The 18,296-nt window shown below is 42.5% G+C and overlaps 1 protein-coding gene across 1 annotated transcript; it reads left to right on the top strand.

Annotated features, from left to right (window-relative positions):
• The first annotated feature begins 1,891 nt into the window (after positions 1-1,891).
• On the top strand, positions 1,892-17,947 carry LOC109931370 (C-type lectin BML-2-like). The gene is made up of 6 exons (XM_048593588.1): positions 1,892-4,080; positions 4,157-4,239; positions 5,523-5,674; positions 13,189-13,317; positions 13,403-13,508; positions 17,731-17,947. Exons 1-6 carry the CDS (start codon positions 3,968-3,970, stop codon positions 17,817-17,819), a joined length of 672 nt encoding a protein of 223 aa, XP_048449545.1. The 5' UTR covers positions 1,892-3,967; the 3' UTR covers positions 17,820-17,947.
• Positions 17,948-18,296: the final 349 nt, after the last annotated feature.

Genomic DNA, 18,296 nt, shown 5'->3' with positions numbered 1-18,296 from the left:
GGTTGTACAGAACATTGGTGAGGCTTCTTCTGAAGTATTGTGTCCAGTTCTGGTCACCTTGTTATGGGAAGGATATTATTAAGCTGGAGAGAGTTCGGAAAATATTTACCAGGATGTTGCCGGGTATGGAAGGTTTGAGCTATAAAGAAAGGCTGGGACTTTTTTTCACTGGAGCGTAGGAGGTTGAAAGGTGACCTTTATAGGGGTTTATAAAATCATGAGGGGTATAAATAGCGTTAATGGTAGGTATCTATTCCCTAGGATTGGAGATTTCAAATCTAGAGGGCATATTTTTAAGGTGAGAGGAGGAAGATTTAAAAAAGATATGAGAGACAATATTTTTACACAGGGTGGTTCGCATGTGGAATGAACTTCCTGACAAAGTGGTGGATGTGGGCACAGTTACAATGTTTAAAAGACACTTTCATAAGCACCTGAATAGGCAAGGTTTGGAGGGATATGGAATTGGAGCAGGCAGGTGGGACCATTTTAGTTTAGGATCACAATCGGCACGGACTGGTTGGACCGAAGGGCTTGTTTACATGCTTTATGACTCTATGATGGAAAAGGAAAGTATTGTCATGAGTCTGCAGATTTCCTAATCAGACCCTGGAACTCATCACTGGACACTTTCCTCAAAGGAATTTGACATACAACCTCAAGCGATTCAGATTGTTCCATCAGTTGGTTTGGACTGAAAATCTGAGGTCGATTTGAAATGATTTATTTTTTGTTACAAACAAATGAAATGAGAGAAACATTGGCTGTCAAGTATTTGGGAATCTTAAGTTTATGAAAGTTCATGTCTTTCTTTTATTGATCTGATTAAACAATAGTTATTTCTCTTGTAAAGTGTAATGCTCTCATTCTGATAAGATGTCAAAAGGGTTAAGTGAAACATGTGAAAATTTGAAAAAACAGACTTTTATTTGAAGTTTATACCTGCTGATGTGTGAATACACCAATGTTTACAGTATAAATATAAATAATACTTCATTTTCCTGGAACATATCAGTGTGACAGTGGAGCAGATAATATCCATAAAAAGATATCCATTGTATTACCAGTACCTGCGGTCTTAGGTCAAGAATTTTTTATTTACTACACAATGTTTTCTGCTGAACAGAAATATGTTCCAACTTCCTTGTTGATTGAGTAAAACAATCTCCCATTTAACTTTGAATAACTTCTCGATGAAAGATCGAGGGCACTTTGCCAAATCATGTTTCATAAACACACAGGATGCATGTCTTTTGCTTTCATTGCGTGATAAGACCGCCTCATGGGGCTGCCTGTGTTTGAATTATAGGTGGCGTGTTTAACTGTTGGCATCACCAGTTTCCAATGGTCTACATGGGTACAAAGATTTGACATGGTGGCAGTATTTCATTTCACTTTCGCACTGTGTCTACACACCACCTCAACACTTGCCCCACTATTGAATCTAACTGAAATTGGGTACTGGATGGCCACCCATCCCACAGGAACAGGGAACCTAGTTTAAACAGAGTCATTGATCCCCAGTAATGTAATGTGATTAGAACCTGCCCACTGTGGGTCATGGGTTCGCACAATCATAAATACTGCAGCTGAAGCTCAGAGCAGTGAAGATCCTGGACACAGATGACTCAGAAAATGATTGAGAATCGAGTAATGTTTAAAGCTACTGACCAGGAGGAACAGGAGCGTCCCTCCACACTCCTTCAAGGAAACCGTGAGAATCCTATGTTATTGATTCCCCTCCCTTCCAGATCTGCAGATTTACTATAAAGTTCTTCTTAGGGCAGAGTAGGTGAAGGTCAGATTGAATTGAGGTATTCAAATTCATCAGCAAGTGGGTAGAGGCACATTTACATTAATTAACAGAAGAACCAGAGAAACAATGTTTTAGTGCAGTTCTTTACTTTATCTACAACACAAAGTTTAACAGGGTCATCAAAGTATATTTACGAACAACTTTCCAAAGGTATTGAACAAATACTTAAAGTGGAAATGTGGTGAAGAGGCAGAGCAGAGGACCAAATTGAGAGTTCTTTCTCAGCATTAGCACAGATAAAGGGCCAAATGGCCTCCTTCTGAACACTGAGATAACAAGGTGTAGAGCTGGATGAACACAGCAGGCCAAGCAGCATCAGAGGAGCAGGAAGGCTGACGTTTCGGGCCTAGACCCTTCTGAACACTAATTGATTTTAAGATTTTCTAACACAGTAAAAACGCTGCACTCAGTTCTGGTCAGTGCACTGCAGGGCTATTATATTGACCATAATAAGGGTACAGCACAGATTCAGCAGATGGTTCTTAGATTGAAAATGATTAAAACGGCCAAACTGAGCATGCAGTGCAGTGGTTATGCCCCTACTTCTTGGCATTTAAGCACCAATTAGCCCAGAGACGTGTCATAACATCTCTGAACCAAAGGAGCCATGATGTGGAGATGCCACGGTTGGATTAGAGTGGACAAAGTCAGAAGTCTCACAACAGCAGGTTATAATCCAACAGGCTTATTTAATCACAAGCTTTTTGAGCACTGCTCCTTCATCAGGTGAAGGAGCCTGATGAGCGAGCAACGCTCCAAAAACATTTGATTTTAAATCAACCTGTTGGACAATAACCTGGTGTTGTGAGACTTCTGACTTTATCTAAAAGGAGTTAGTCCAGATAGTAATGTAGATTGTTTCTGAGTAAGAAATGGTTCAGGCTTCACCGAATTCAGGCAATGAGCTGATTTGAAGAAATTATTTTGCTTCTTGAACTTGACAGGACAGAGGGAAAATCTTTAAATTAGGTCATTACCATTTAAGGTGATATCATATGGCTCTGTCTCATATAAAGGATAGTAGAAATCTAGAACTCGGTCCCCAAATGCTGTTGAGGCTGGGCTGAATGGAAAATTCCAATGGAAAATCTGAATGACTGGGAACATGGAACCAAAATGGAGTTAAGACACAAATCAGCTCGGATCCAACTGAGCAATGGTACAGGCTCGAGGGGCTGAGAGAGGTGAGATTCAGAGACCATGTCCAAATCGGTTGATGTTAATGATGACGGGTAAAGATCCATCTTGGTTTGTCTCCTTGTCAGTGACAAGTAAGATCTTTGACAAACACTCATAACTATCGAGTAACACAAAGCGGATCCAAATTTGTCCATTTGTCTCTCCACAATCTTTGCTGAAGCTTTCCACATGCTCACGCTAAGATCTAAGTTTAAAAAAAATTTAAAACAGAATGGGAAACAGAGTTTATCATTAACTAATAAAACTTAAAGAGAATAAAGACCTGGTCAGGCTCTGTGGCACTGGTGCCTATTGAATGGAGTTTGGGAAAAGAGAGCAGAGGCATGGTTACATGTAACTCTTTAGAAAACATCATACTGCCACAGGACAGGGGCGCAGTTAATATGGTTCATTTATACAAGGGGAAATAGAACAAGCCAAGAAATTTAAAACCACTAACTCAAAGAGATTGTAGGAAAGAGAATGAAACAACAACGACTGACATTGACATGCACTTTTAATTTGATAAAACATCCCAAATTTCTTTCCATTAGCTTGAAAACTAAATTGAAGTCAAGTTCTCAAGTTTTGTCAGTACTCTCCCCTTTTTCTGGGAACTTCATCTCATTACAATAATATGCAGATCCTAATTGTTGGGCTGGATGAACACAGCAGGCCAGGCAGCATCAGAGGAGCAGGAAAGCTGATGTTTCGGGTCTAGATCCTTCTTCCTATTATCTCCTAATTGTTGGCATTGATGACATTTATTAAATCGTACTTTCTGAAGTAGGCTTTGGGAAAAGTGACTGCCAATTCCAGCTCTCACTCAGCACTCAATGCCACAGCATAAATTCTTAGGTGCAGCACATCAAATATTTTGAACATATTTGAATATCCTGTATGTGAATATGTTCGAGAGCCTCCCGTTGGCTGTCAGCCACTGATTATTTGACAATAACGTTGATATCATTAATGGTCAGGCCAATCAGATTTGATTCAATGGTTCCATGCTCTTCACAGTTGACGATATATATTGGCAGCAGCAACAGAAACCCCATCATATTTGATATCTGGGAAAGAGAGAGGTAACAATCGGAGTGGGAAATTCCCACCTTTATTCTAATGTATTCATGTTAATGTTGCGTTCTTTTTGTATTTCAGATTTGAGGAGAGGATCTTCACCTCAGGCATGAAGCTGATTGGAGTTTTGCTGCTGAGTGCATTGCTTGTCAGTAATGTGGCAGGTAAATGGATTCTCTTGTCTCTAAAAATCCATCATCGCAAACAAAACATCAAGATGTAAATTCTAGTGCAGGAGGTGTATCAGGACGAGACAGGCTGGGAATTTGGTGCAGTCAGACTGAACGGTATGAGTCGACCTGCAGGAAGTGTCTGTTGCCTGAGACACTGCAGTTCACACTCACTGCACTATAGTGTGGGTCAGACACACCCTAACACAAGGGGGACGGGGAACACCTGTACAGCTTTCTCTTGATCTGATGGTGAAGTGTGGTGTAGGAAGAGCGCTGTCTGTGAGGAGACAGAGAATGAGTCCTCATAAGTACCGATTGTGGCCAAGTGTCAAGTGTTTGAAGAACTGACCAGGGTCTTACAATCCCTTCAAATGCTGAATGGGGATGGGGATGAATGAGGCGTCAGAAATATTAGGTGATAATGTGGACAGTATGGTGGTCTGAGAGGTGGAAGATAAGGTAAAGGGGAGCTCTAACATTATTCATGGAAGGAACAGAAGGAATTCGCGAAGTGTGGGAAATGGGACAGTTGAAGGGATTGCCAATCATGGTGGAGTGCGCTCTCATTCTGGGAAGAAACAGGGGAGATATCAGAAACACTGGTATCATCAGTGGCATCATCAGAACAGCACAGACTGAGGAACTGCATGGAACAGACTCCTTACAGAATGTGACATGGGAATAAGTGTAATGAAGGTATGTGTGGGAGCTGGTGCATTTCTCCAGTTCTGCCATTGACAGCATAACCTCAGAAATAGAGATATTGAGGAAGGGAGAGTCTGAGATTAACCATGAAAGGCAAAAGAAGTGTGAAAATCTGGTGTAACGTTGATGATATTTTAGATGGTTTTATAAAATATAAGCTCAGTACCAACAAATGAATTAAGGAATTCAAGAGAAATGACCTCCTCCAGAGTGTTGAGACTCTGAAACTTGCCATTATATGGTGTGCTAGAGGCAGATTGTATAGCCCCATTGAGAGGAAAGTAGACAAGCAGAAGGGAATGAAGTGATTTGGTTGTAGTGTTGGACAAAATAACCAGAAAGGAGAGACACTCCTGCAGGAAATAAACACAGTCTTTGACTAATTGGACCAAACAGCATGTTTCTGTGCTGAACTTTCTCTATATTTCCATGTAAACAAACAGTGCAGTCAGTTCAGAAGTCCCACACTGAGGCAGGCCCCATTGACCACGTGCTCATCAGTTTGTAGCCCCATGAAGGGGAAATGAACTGTGGATGATGAGATTATTGCGGTTTGTTTTAATCTGCAGCTGATCATCTGACCGTGCAGAATTTGACACATATGGATCAGGACCTTGAGAAACGTGGTCTCACAGGCAAAGGGGATTGTTTTGATGGCATCACTTATTATGGTTATTGCTACAAGTTTGTTTCTGAGGAAAAGACTTGGATTGAGGCTGAGGTGAGTGTTTGGAATCTCCATTGTGAGTTATTGGGTTTGTTGCTCAGTGTTTCTGAAATGACTGAACACAGAATGAAAGAAGCCATGTGTACATTCCCTGGCTAACATGAACTCCATCATTTGTGCAATTAAATGATGAGACTAATGAGCTGTGACATGAATCTACCAGACATGGAGGGTCCCTTATTCATCTATGGACAACAATGAGACTTCACTTATTCACTTGTTGGATTGGAGACATACTCTAAAAATTATGGCCAGACTGTTCAGGTGAGAGGTTGGGAAGCACTTCTGCACACAAACGGTGTGTGATATTTAGAACGCTGTTCTACAAACAACAGTGAATGCGAGATCAGTTGCTAATTTTAAATTTGAGGAAGATAATTTTTGTTAAGCGAAAGTTTTAAGGGTAAGGGGCAAAAGGAAGGTATATGGAGTTGTCCACAGGTTAGCAATGATGATATTGAATGGCAGAAAATGCTCAAGGGGCTTAATGGCCTACTCCTGTCCCTATGATCTAAGTTCATATGTGGGCATTTCCAGCAGGATCAACATTTGTGGTCCAGCTCTGTTGCCCCTGAGAATGTAGTAAGAGCTGCCTTCTTCAAATTCTGCAGTCCTTGCAGTGTAGGTACACCTTGCAGTGCTGTAGTAAGGAAGCTTCCAGGATGTGATTGAGTAACAGTGGAGAAAAAGAGATTATAGATACAAGACTAGATGATGTGTGATGAAAACAACAAATGCTGGACATGACAGCATCCATGGAGAGAGAGCACGATAATGTTTTGAGTATACACTTCATTAGTGATGGAGGGAGTGAATGTTCAAGGTGCCCACTGGGTGGCCAATCAAGTGGGCTGCTTTCTCCTTGATGCCTTCAAACTATGTGAGCTTTCTTGGTGCTGTACTCATCAAGGAAACTGGAGTACACCCTTACACTCCTGACTTCTACTTTGCACATGGAGGACTGGCTTTGAGGAGTTGGGAGGTGAGATAATCACTGCAGCATTCCAGACCTCTGCTCTTGTAGCAACAGGTATTTATTTATATGCTAGTCTAATTCAGTTTCTGACAAATGGCATTGTGAGAATGTTAATTGAAGATGATTCAGTCATGGTAATGTCATTGAATATCAAGGGGAGATACTTAGATTCATTTTTGTTGAAGATGGTCATTGCCTGTTTTAATTGATCTGAGTTTCTCTGAATGAGAAGAGAGTGAAATCAGCACAAGTCCCTGATCTTGATCGCCATCCGGGGAAACTTTCTGTAAAATGAACAGTGTGGGAATTTTATGGGGACAGGATTGGGATTCTGATCTTCAGATCATAGAAAACAAGGTCCATTTTGAAGATCTGTTGCAAGCCCATTAAAAGGACAGATACAATTAAAAATCAACAGCCAATCAGCGATGCATTCAGGTCTTTTCAAAGGCCCTCAACACGTACCTAATATTTGGTTTGGCTTATTGACTGGGAATTTATGTTGAGTGGCTTCCTCAGGTCTCTTTCACTTGCTCACACATGTCTGTGTGATCAATTAATTTTCTACCTTCCTGTTGGGCAATAGTTTTCACATATATTCTGCACATAATACATTAGACATCTTTGGTTTGTACTCATATTTGGAAAAGACTGGACTTATTAGAAATAATCAGCATGGCTTTGTGCAGGAGAGATCTTGTCTCTCAATTTTGACTGTGTTTATTGAGCAATTGACCAAGATTATTAATGAGGGTAGGGCATTGGATGTTGTCTACTTGGAGTTTACTAAAGCATTTGACAAAATCCCTTCATAGGAGGTTGGTCCAGAGGATTAAATCACTTGGAATTCACAACAAGTTGGTAAATTAGATATAGAATTGGCTTGGCCATAGAAGATAAGGTGTACTTGTGGAGGGGTGTTTTGCAAGGATCATTGCTGGTACCTCTGTTTGTAATATAGATAAATAATATGTATTATTTAGATAAAAATGTAGGTGATCTGATTGGGAAACGTGCAGAATATACAAAATTTGTTGGCGTTGTGGATAATGAGGAAGGTTGTCAAAGAATACAGCACAATCAGGATCAGTTGGAAAATTGGGCAGAGAAATGGTATAAGGTGTGTAACCTGGACAAGTGTGAGGTGATGCATTTTGGGAGGCCAAATGCAAGAGGTAAGTATACAGTACATGGCAGGCCCATTATAAATGTTGACATACAGAAGGACTTTGGGGTGCAAGTCCAGGAATCACTGCACGTGGCATAAGGTTTCTGGTCACCCTTCTGTAGGAAGTGTGCTGGTAAACTTGAGTGGGTGCAGAAAGAATTTACAAGGATGTTGTTAGGTCTGGTGAGTTGGCATTATAGGAAGAGGCTGAATAGGTTGGGGCGTTTATCCCTGGAACATGGATTGGGCATGGATTGGATGAATAGCCAAGGTCTTTTCCCCAGGGTGGGGGAGTCCAGAACTAGAGGGCAAAAGTTTAGGGTGAGAGGGGAAATATTTAAAAAGGGTAACTTTTCCTTGCAAAGAAAATTTGTGTATGGAACAAGCTGCCAGAGGAAGTGGTGGAGAAAGGTACATTTACAACATTGAAAAGGCATCTGGATGGGTATCTGAATAGGAAGGTTTTAAAAGAATATGGGCCAAATGCTGACAAATGGGACTAGATCAGATTGGGATGTCTGGTGCGTGCAGACAAGTTGGACCGAAGGGTCTGTTCCCGTTCTTTATGAGACTGTGACAGGTGGAGAAGGCGGTAAAGATGGTGTACAGTATGGGTACCCTCATCAGTGGGGGCATTGAGGAGAAAAGTTGTCAAGTCACGGAGCAGCTGAATAAAACATTAGTTTGACCATATTTGATTAATTGTGTTTGGTTCTGGTTACCACACCATAGGATGGTTGGGGAGGCTCTGGAAAGTGTGCAAAAGAAGTTTACCAGGATGTTACTGCATTGGAGTGTATTAGCTATAAAGAGAGAAAAACTTGGATTGTTTTCACTAGAACGTTGGAGGCTGAGAGGTGACCTTGACAGAAGTTTATAAATTAATGGGAAGCATGGGTAGGTTGGATATCTTTTTCTCAGGGAGAAAATGCCAGATACTGGGTGGCATATGTTTAATGTAGGAGAGGGGGGAGTGGAAGTTTAAAGGATATGTGTGATGCAGGTTTTTTTACACAGAAGGGGGTGGGCAGCAAGTATGCACTGCTGGGGAAAATGGTCGATGCAGATATGTTGAAGAGGTATTTAGAGAGACACATGGACAGGCAGGGAATAAAGGGAGATGTAGCATGTGCAGGCAGATGGGATTAGTTTAGAATGGTGTCATGGTCATCACAGAAATGGTAGGCTAAAGGGCCTGTTCCTGTGCTATCCTGTCCTGTTCTATGTTTGTTTGAAAAGAAACATTGTACATCCACTTGGAGCTTTAGCAGATAAATGGAGTGAGATGGTTTATTTCGAGTATTGCATGGTTAGGATAGCCATGATATTTTAATTTTAGCATTGTTTTTGGAAATGTCATAAATATGCTGTATACACTAATGATCTGAAATGGTAAATGGAGTCATAAGCATGAAACAGACCATTTGGCCCAACCAGTCCAGGCCGATCATAATCCCAGACTAAACTAATCCCACCTGCCCGCTCCTGGCCCATATCCCTCCAAATCTTTACTATCCATGTACTTACCCTAATGTCTTTTAAATGCTGTAAGTGTGCCCTCATCCACCACTTCCTCAGCAAGTTCTTTCCATACGCGAACCACCCTCTTTATAAAAATTTTCCAGTCATGTCTTTTTAAAATCTCTCTCCTCTCATCTTAAAAGTATGCCCCCATAGTCTTGAAATCCCCCATACTAAGAAAAAGGCACCTACCATTAACACTATCCATACCCCCATGATTTTATAACCTTCTATAAGGTCACCTCTCAACCTCCTACATTCCAGTGGATACAGTCCCAGCCTATCCAGTCTTTCCTTATAACTCAAACCTTCCATACCTGGCAACATCCTGGTAAATCTCTTGTGACCCTCTCTGGCTTAATAATATCCTTCCTATAACAGGGCAACCAGAACAGGACACAATACTCCAGAAGAGACCTCACCAATGTCCTGTACAAACTCAACATGACTTCCCAACTCCTATACTCAAAGGACTGAGCAATGAAGGCAAACATGTTCAATGCCTTTTTAACCACCCTGTCAGTATGCAATGCAAACTTCAAAGAATTATGTACCTGAACCCTCGGTCCCTCTGTTCAACAATACTACCCAAGGCCTGACCATGAATTGTATAAAACCTGCCCCTGTTTGTTGTACTAAAATGCAATATTTTCCATTTATCTGGATTGAACTCCATCTGCTGTTTTTCAGACTATTGATCCATTAGATCGAGGTTCCTTTGTAATCTTAGAAAACCTTCTTCACTGTCTACTATTTTGGTGTGGTCTGCAAACCAACTAACCATGCCTTCTATATTCTCATTGAAGGCAAATTTTACAATGGGAAAACACTGAAGCGTAGATAAAGGAAATATGATGATGAACAAATTCCGGTATAGCAATCCATTGCAATGGTATAGCATATCTTAGGGCTCAGTTTTAAACTCTCATACATCATTGTGCATTGCATGAATGGGGAGGGAGTGTGACCTTATTTTCCTCCTTCGTCTCAGTCAATGAGTGCACCCATTCTGGTCGATACCCCTGTCCTTTCTGTGGTGTAAGCTCCCTGACACTCCAAATCTGCACTCCAGTACTCAGTTTCAGCATAACCCCAGCTCTCAGTGATACCTAAGATCACCAAGCTCGTCTTACTTTGGGATTGACCACACCCCACCCCAAAACCAATTTTGCTCAATTGTATCCTGCAAACACCGCTTGTGAGCTTTTCAATCCCAGTGCTCTCAGCTGAATTAAAGTATTCATGCTCATGGGCTTCTCCTGGGCCCCATCACAGAGTCAGCAACTTCCTCATTCCCTAGATTCCCCCTGAATCAGACTCTTGGATGCCTGCTAGTTCCTGAACTTTTCCCTCCGTTTGATCCAATAGCACAGACTGTCTTATGGAGTCTCCGACACAGATCCTGTGTAGTTGAGCTGCCTTCCTGCAGTGCACATGGTTGCAGCACTGCTAAAGTAGAGTTGGTTTCTATTACTGTCTGTCTCCCATGTTCCCCATCTTTTCTAACTCACCTTCAAACTCCATCAGTGACCCTCACATTATTCTGAGTGACTGATTGAAAATCTAGCAACGTGCCTTTCCACTATTATTGGACAGGATTTTGATTTGCTTTTGATACTGTCAACAGCAGCATCCTTAAAACTGTGTATATCCTGAAGGTGACATTCTTCAGAATTCTTGGTATTGGTACAAATTAAATGCAATAATTCGTAATGCATTCCAGCACAGAGTCCTCATTCCAGGGAATAAATATCCTTCCAATTTCCACATTCGTTTTCAATCTGCATTCCCACCTCTCAGGCTGAATCTTATGTTTGTTGGCTAAGAGTCAGTTCCATTGAGTCTCACAGAGGGTTTCTCTCATTGAAGCTGAGTGAGATCTGTTGCCCTGGGGCACGGCAGAAAAGGGAAATTTGGCACCACCCCTTTGCAGACAGGGACCTGGAGATCCTGGTGGTGGAATGGTGCAGTGTTGGGATGTCAACTACCCCCAGCACTGGCAGTGGAAGCTATGAAACCACACCTTCCCAGCATGCTCCAATGTAGGCAATAAGGTCAGGGACTCCTTGCCATCTGCAGGAATGCCCAGCAATGTTGGAGAGAGGACAATGGTCTTCTCCACCCTGCCAGGGTAAGTGCCACTGTCTTCTCTCCAATACCTCACACTCATTCTCCACCCCGTACCCAGGTCCCACCAAGGCTCATACTCTCACTCTCAGTCATGTAACATCTTCCCTCGATCACTTTCACCTACTCCATCCCCTGACACCATTGGCCCTGCAAACCCTCAGGTGCTACCAACTCACTCGCTCAGGGAACCCTTCGTACCTGCACCAAAAGTAGCAGCTGTGCCATTCACTTCCATCTCCCTTAATTCCTGATGCTCTCTCATTACAGACCGCAACAGCTCACACTAGGGCAGAGAGAGTCAGGACGGGTGATGGGATGCCCAATATCCCGCTCTGATCATCCTGACTCTGACTGCCCCAAGCAGCTAATTGGCCATGTCCAAGCCCCTGGCCTGGTATAGGAGGCTGCCCTTGCCTTACTGTGCTGGGACCCCCTGAGTGAAGGCCGCCTCCTTGGACCTGACTGAGAACTGATCACACCATGACAAAACTTCCCAGCTGTGAGGCTGTATGAAACAGCACGGCAATACTGCGTTACTGTGAGCCTGGGATCTCTGCCAGAGGGACAAGGCAGGAATGCTGTGCCTATCTGTTGCTCAATGCCAATGTGCAGCGATGAAAGGCAGAAACACAACGTAAGTGGATTGGAGATGTGTCATGAGGGATTTTAGAGGCTGGCACATGCCAGATGCCAGTATCTGTGCACATGGGGAGCATGTGACCTGGTGCCCATGGAGTATGCCAGGAGATATTTGAGCCTGATGTCCAACGTGAAGGTCCTAATGGAGCAAGCAGTGCGTTGAAGTTGTCTGGTACTCGTTCTCCATTCTCTGAATTTTCAGCATCTCGTTTGCTCCTGGCAGGTAGTAGGAGGAAAGCTGCATATTAATGAGGCAAGATGTGCAGTTAACAAAGATTATTCCACCTTAACAGGCAACTTACCACCAGCTAGTGAGAATCTCACCTCATTGCCGAGAGAGTTGTTCAAAGTTGCAGAGAGTTGTTCCTGATGATGAGATAGGCCTTGCTTGGCCTGTCACATCATTCTGCCACATCTCTCACCATATCCCATGTTGTTCAGGCCCTGACAAGATTCCGCCCATCTCCGTCACCCATTGTCTGTACATTCGAGCTTGAACCAGACCCACTCATTGTGTGACTTTTCAATGCCTACAGCAACAATCTGTCAAATTCTGAAGAACCTGTTGTTGAGTCACATGATCTCCTAAGACTGTGTTCTAAAGTCGACAAGCAGTTATGTGCTGTGGTCTGTCATTATGAGAAATTTGTTGCTGTTGATGTGTTCGCTGCACAGTGACGTGGAGTGCAGTGACTACCCACATCTGTATTGACAGCTGTGTACAGATAAAACTTGGGGAGAACAGGAAACACAATATAACCCACACAGTGTTCGACCACAAACCCAGCCCAATATCAGCTGTTGCACAGAAGCTACTGACATTTCAATCTGACAATTTGAAGCCACAATGAAATTTGTCCCAAATAATCGGCCTCAATGTGGCACTGTTCACTGAAACTTGGAGTCGGCCCATAGCAGCTCCTTGCAAATATGCGACAGGAGGTTGTAATTTTATTGTTCATATTCTGCAATGCAGCAAATTTTGAACATTAAACATGTTGGAGCAACACAATTGAATATGTTCAATGTAAAAATGTAACCAGCAATAAATTGTCTTGTTTAAATCATTTCAAGTTGTATTGCCAAACACTGGGTCCTGAGGGCCATCTTGCTTCCATTCACTGTGAGGCGCAGAATCAAATTATTCGCAAGAGTTTACCTGTAAGGACTCCTCTTTGGATTGGCTTGAATGATATCTACAAGGTAACATTTCTTGATTTGTTCCATCACATTATTTCGGGGAAATAAATTATTTACTTTTAAATGGTATGAGTTGATATCTCCACAGGAGGGGACTTACCTCTGGACAGATGGATCTTCGTCAAATTTTGTGAACTGGGCCACGGGGCAACCTGATAACTCTCGTGGTGCAGAAGACTGTGTGCATTTAACTGGTAAGTCAATGCTACCGAATGTCTAGGGGAAAGGGAAATAGATCAATGGGTGAGATTCTAACCGGACTCCATTTAGTTGGATTTCTTATGACCCAGGCTACTGTCATTCCACACTCACTATTCCACGGGTCACAACACAACCGGAAAGATTATATTGATTTTACCAAGATGATCAATTGAAAGCCATATCTACATCAGGTTTTAAACACCAAGATCTATCAATCAGGTTTCTTAATAAACATAGTTTATTGATTTATTATCAACAGAACTTATTGAATGAAGGACTAATCAATTTAACATAGTCGGTGATGTAGAAGTATAAAATTGTATTATGCCTTGAAATATCTCCAGAACATAAACACACGCACAGTTCAGGAAAAGAGAAAGAAAGACCAACTTTTTCTGTAATAGTTGGCTTTCAGAAAATGTTCCTTTCTTCTTGATGTCTGTTGTGCTGATATTCTGGCGACTGTCAAGTCACTAATCGCTCATAGTAGTGTCTGAAGTGAAATAATTCTAGAGACGCTGGTATTCCATCACCAAGTCACCCTTTATTTACACACGAACAGTCCTTAACTATAGTACTGCTCTTAAAAAGAGAGGTACCAAAGTGACAGTATCTCTGACACTCCCCTTTGTATGTGTCAGCCAGGGCTCCCTAATCGGACCAGATTTTCTGTGAGATCCACCTGGCTGACTTCATTATAATCACTACATCCCTTCCCCTCTGAGTCCGAGGACATAGGCTGATCCTTTTTCTTGGAAATCCTCCTGAGGTGTTCCAGCACCAGGTCAGGTTGCTCTGACTCAGCATCAACATGGGGAAGTGTGTAACTTGCAGGAGCTTTCCTTTTGCACCAGGAGTGCCTCGGTAGAATTTCACTCCCTTCTTTTTGTGGCAGAGACATCAAAGTGGCTACTTCAATTAGGTCTATCTCTGATTCGGACGACTGAAGGATACTTGACGGTGAGGGTGAATACATGGGTTCCAGTAGCATTTCCCGAAAGTACTGAGGGACAGGGCATATTTTACTCTAGCACTGTTGACAAATTGCAGCTTTCATATGGTCCACATGCTTAGTCAGAACCGTTACACGTGGAATTTTATACATTACTGGTCCTGACCTCCATTCGACCATGCCTCTTTGAGATGCGGGGCCATTTACATGATTCTTCCACCAAGCTTCATCCCCTGTATCAAACTGTCTTCTCGCTTGGCAGAGTCTTGGATGTGGCATTATAATTCCTGATGCCATTTCACTCTCCCCTGGCTTTGGGAAGAATTTACCCATTCGTGACTCTGCTGGTGCTGTCCTTGTGTTGCATGTGGCGTGGTCCTACAATCTAGCAGGAACCGTAACAGCTTGGTATCTATCGAGACTATACGCAGTTTCTTCAATGCAGCCTTCAAAGTTTGGGCAGCACTTTCTGCCAGGCCATGGAATGAGGGGTGGTGTGGAGCTGTCCTTATATGTCGAATCACATTCGACTTGAAGAAACAACTAAATTCCCTGCAAGTAAATAATGTCCTGTTATCTGTGACTAACATTTCTGGACTCTATATGTTTAAAAGGTGAGCACAGTTTTTCTGTCATTGTTCCCATGTTTGATGAATGGACCCTATGCATGTCCAATCACTTTGAGTGGGCACCTACAATGACTAAGAACATTGAACCCATGAAAAGACCTGTGCCGTCAATATGAAACCGAGCCCAAGGTTTACCTGGCCATTCCTAAAGATGTGGAGCAGCTGCTGGCGTTACTTCTACTTGTTGGCACTCTGGGCACTGCCCCACCAATGTAGCTATGTCTGCATCCAATCCTGGCCACCAGATATAACTTCTCACCAAGATCTTCATTTTGGAGACCCTTGGATGGCCTTGGTGGAGTTCAACCAGTATTTGACCATGACCTGTGCACAGGACAATCACTCTTGCTCCATGTAATAATATGCTGTCCTCTACCATGAGTCATCTCTCCAGGTCCAAAAAGCTTTCAATTCTAATGTTGGCCCTTTGGTTTTCCCCATTAATACTAGTTGTTTCAGTTTGGAAAGGACTTGATTTTTCTGTGTCCAAAGTCTTATTCAGTAGGCTGTTACCAAGGGCATGTCCAGAAAATTTAATATCATTACAGTGGTGTATCTGATATTGGGAGACAGCTCAATGCATCCGCATTTGCTAATCAGCCTTCTGAACAGTGTTCTAGCTTATAATTATAAGTACTTAGTTTTAGAGCCCAATGCTGGATGTGGCCCAAAGCCATGGGCGGCACTGCCTTGTCCTCTTTAAGCAGGCCAAGTAGGGGTTTGCTGTCCGTGATGATCATGGATTTTCACCCATAAAGGTAACTTTTTTACTCCAAATTTGCTTCTTTTCAAGCTGGGTATATTTAATCTCTAAAGGAGCCAAAGTCCTGGATGCAAAGGCTATTGGGTATTCCTGTTCACTGAGCGACCTATGAGCTAATACCACCCAAATGCCATATGGGGAGACATCACATACCAATACAAGATCTTTCTTGGGATCATAATGTGCCAACACCTTAGAAGATGCCAGCTGTTTCTTATTTCATTGAAAGCTAGGGATTGTCTGAAACAATTTCCAAGGCTGACCCTTTGTTAGGAGTTGATGCAAAGGTACCAGGATGGATGCCAGGTTATGTGTGAACATTCCATAATAATTTACCAGCCCAAGAAATGACCTGAGCTCCTGGACAGATGTGGGAGCCTGGGCACTTTTGATGACCTTCACTTTATCTTCCAATGGGTGTAACCCAGTCTTGTCAACTCTGTACCTCAAGTAGGTCACTTGGGAGTGGCTTGGAACACAAGTTTCCCTTCTAATGTCTATGCTCACCTCGCCAAAAACTTGTAAGGACGATATGCAATCTCTCTAAGTGTTCCTCATTAGTATTCCCTCTTATTAGTCTGTCTTCTAATTAAGTGGCGACCTGGCATAGACCATGCAAAATGTTCTCCATTACCTGCAGAAACATTGCACAGGCTGATGATACCCCGAATGGCAATCTCTTATACTGGTACAAACCCATATGGGTTTAGAATTAGGAATGGAATCAAGGATTATGGGGAATAGGCAGGATAGTGGAGTTGCGGATTGTGAGATCAGCCATGATGTCATTGAATAATGGAGAAGCCTTGATGGGCTGAATGGCCCACTTCTCCTCCTGTGGCTGATTGTTCCACCCTGAATTCAAAATGATGGTTTTCTTTAGAAATTGCAGCAATCAGCTGGGTAAGTGGTCCAAGGCAGCCTTCTCTCCAACTGAAACAGATAAACACGGATTCACCCAAGCCAGTAATTGATCAAAAACAGCCCCAGCAGGGGGTCTACAGCAAAGTAACACTCCTTACCCAATCATGTGATTGACAGCAAGCCTTGCTTTTGAAAAAAACCTTCAATTCCCACAGTGAAGTTTCAAATTCCTTTTTGAAGAAACCACTCCAGATCGGACTGTAACATGTGATCAGCCTGCTCCAGACATCTCCTGTTCCTGAGAGATAGTTGGAACTGCCGATGCTGGAGTCTGAGATAACAAGGTGTAGAGCTGGATGAACACAGCAGGCCAGCTCCACACCTGATTATCCTATTCCTGAGCTAACTTGCAATCACCCTGGGTCACATTCTGTTATCCTCCATTTTCTTGTAAACAGCCCAGTGTGATCAAACATTGACAGTATCCTTTTTTTTCAGTGATTGATCATTGGCAAACTTTGCAATGTTTAACGCAGCAGTTCATCTTCCATTCATTAAGATAAGTGCTTTTTTTCTCTGGAAAGAGGCTGATGTTTGATCTCAAGCCGGTTTGTTCAGGTTGTTCATGGAAACAATTTTCTTACAGCGTTTGTGTTGTTTAATGAACCAAATGACATTTATACCGCATGACCCTGTGGTCTATTGACAAACGGTCATCACACATCTAGTTTGTTTCAAATCAGAACTTCAGCCAGATACAGTGTCAAAACTTACAATATTTAATGTCAACACACATCCCTTCAGAGAACACCGAAAAGAACAATGAAGACATCATCCAACCAATTGATCTTTCAATACAGCAAGCTTAATGTGATTTTTTTTCTCATTGTGGCTGAGCCAGCAAAATAAAGCAATGGGGAGAAAGACAAGATCACTTAATACTCTCAAAAACAGGGAATTGACCAACCATACAAATAGTTTACTGAATTCTTCTCTCTTTCCTCCAGCGACTACATTTAATTGGAACGATCTGCCTTGCAATTCGCAATTGTGTTTCCTGTGCTCCTATAAACTGCCAAGTTGCTGCTGTAACTGAAAGAATCCATAACTGCTCCATGGATCCTGTCTGGGATTTCGTGCTTCTATCTGCTTGTAGTTGTGGTCACAGCCAATGATGACTGTACTGACTTAGTTTCTCAGCCAAGAATAAAAATTGCATCATGAGTTGTGTGTTTGTTACTGTGAGTCTAGTTTATCGCAGCCTTCCTATCCCACTGATGCTTTCTACCCATCTGCTCTTTCAATGCTATACTGGGGAGGAGACAGCACAACAGGGACATGGATGTTTTTATAATCCATTTCCGCAATGTGAGCATTACTGCAAGGTCCAATTCTATTCCTCTTTGGGAAGGTGATGGTTGTGAGCTTGCTTCTTGAATTAGTGCAGTTTGACTGGCATAGGTACACCCCGTTGTGACAGGGTGGGTTTTCTAGGATTTAGGTGCAGTGACAGTGAAGGAACATCATTAGTCCCAAGTCAGGATGGAGTATGCCTTGGAGGGGACACTGCAGT

This window comes from Rhincodon typus, unplaced genomic scaffold (assembly GCF_021869965.1).
Source record: "Rhincodon typus isolate 14 unplaced genomic scaffold, sRhiTyp1.1 hic_rhity00003189, whole genome shotgun sequence".
Lineage (NCBI taxonomy): Eukaryota > Metazoa > Chordata > Chondrichthyes > Orectolobiformes > Rhincodontidae > Rhincodon > Rhincodon typus.
The sequence above is the reverse complement of the archived record's forward strand: the minus strand, read 5'-3'. Positions and strand labels throughout refer to the sequence as shown.

Coding starts and splice junctions, on each gene's coding strand:
- LOC109931370 (XM_048593588.1), top strand. CDS start 3,968: ATGGTCAGGCCAATCAGATTTGATTCAATGGTTCCATGCTCTTCACAG. Junction 4,081..4,156: donor GATATCTGGGAAAGAGAGAG/GTAACAATCGGA, acceptor TTTGTATTTCAG/ATTTGAGGAGAGGATCTTCA. Junction 5,675..13,188: donor AGACTTGGATTGAGGCTGAG/GTGAGTGTTTGG, acceptor AATCATTTCAAG/TTGTATTGCCAAACACTGGG.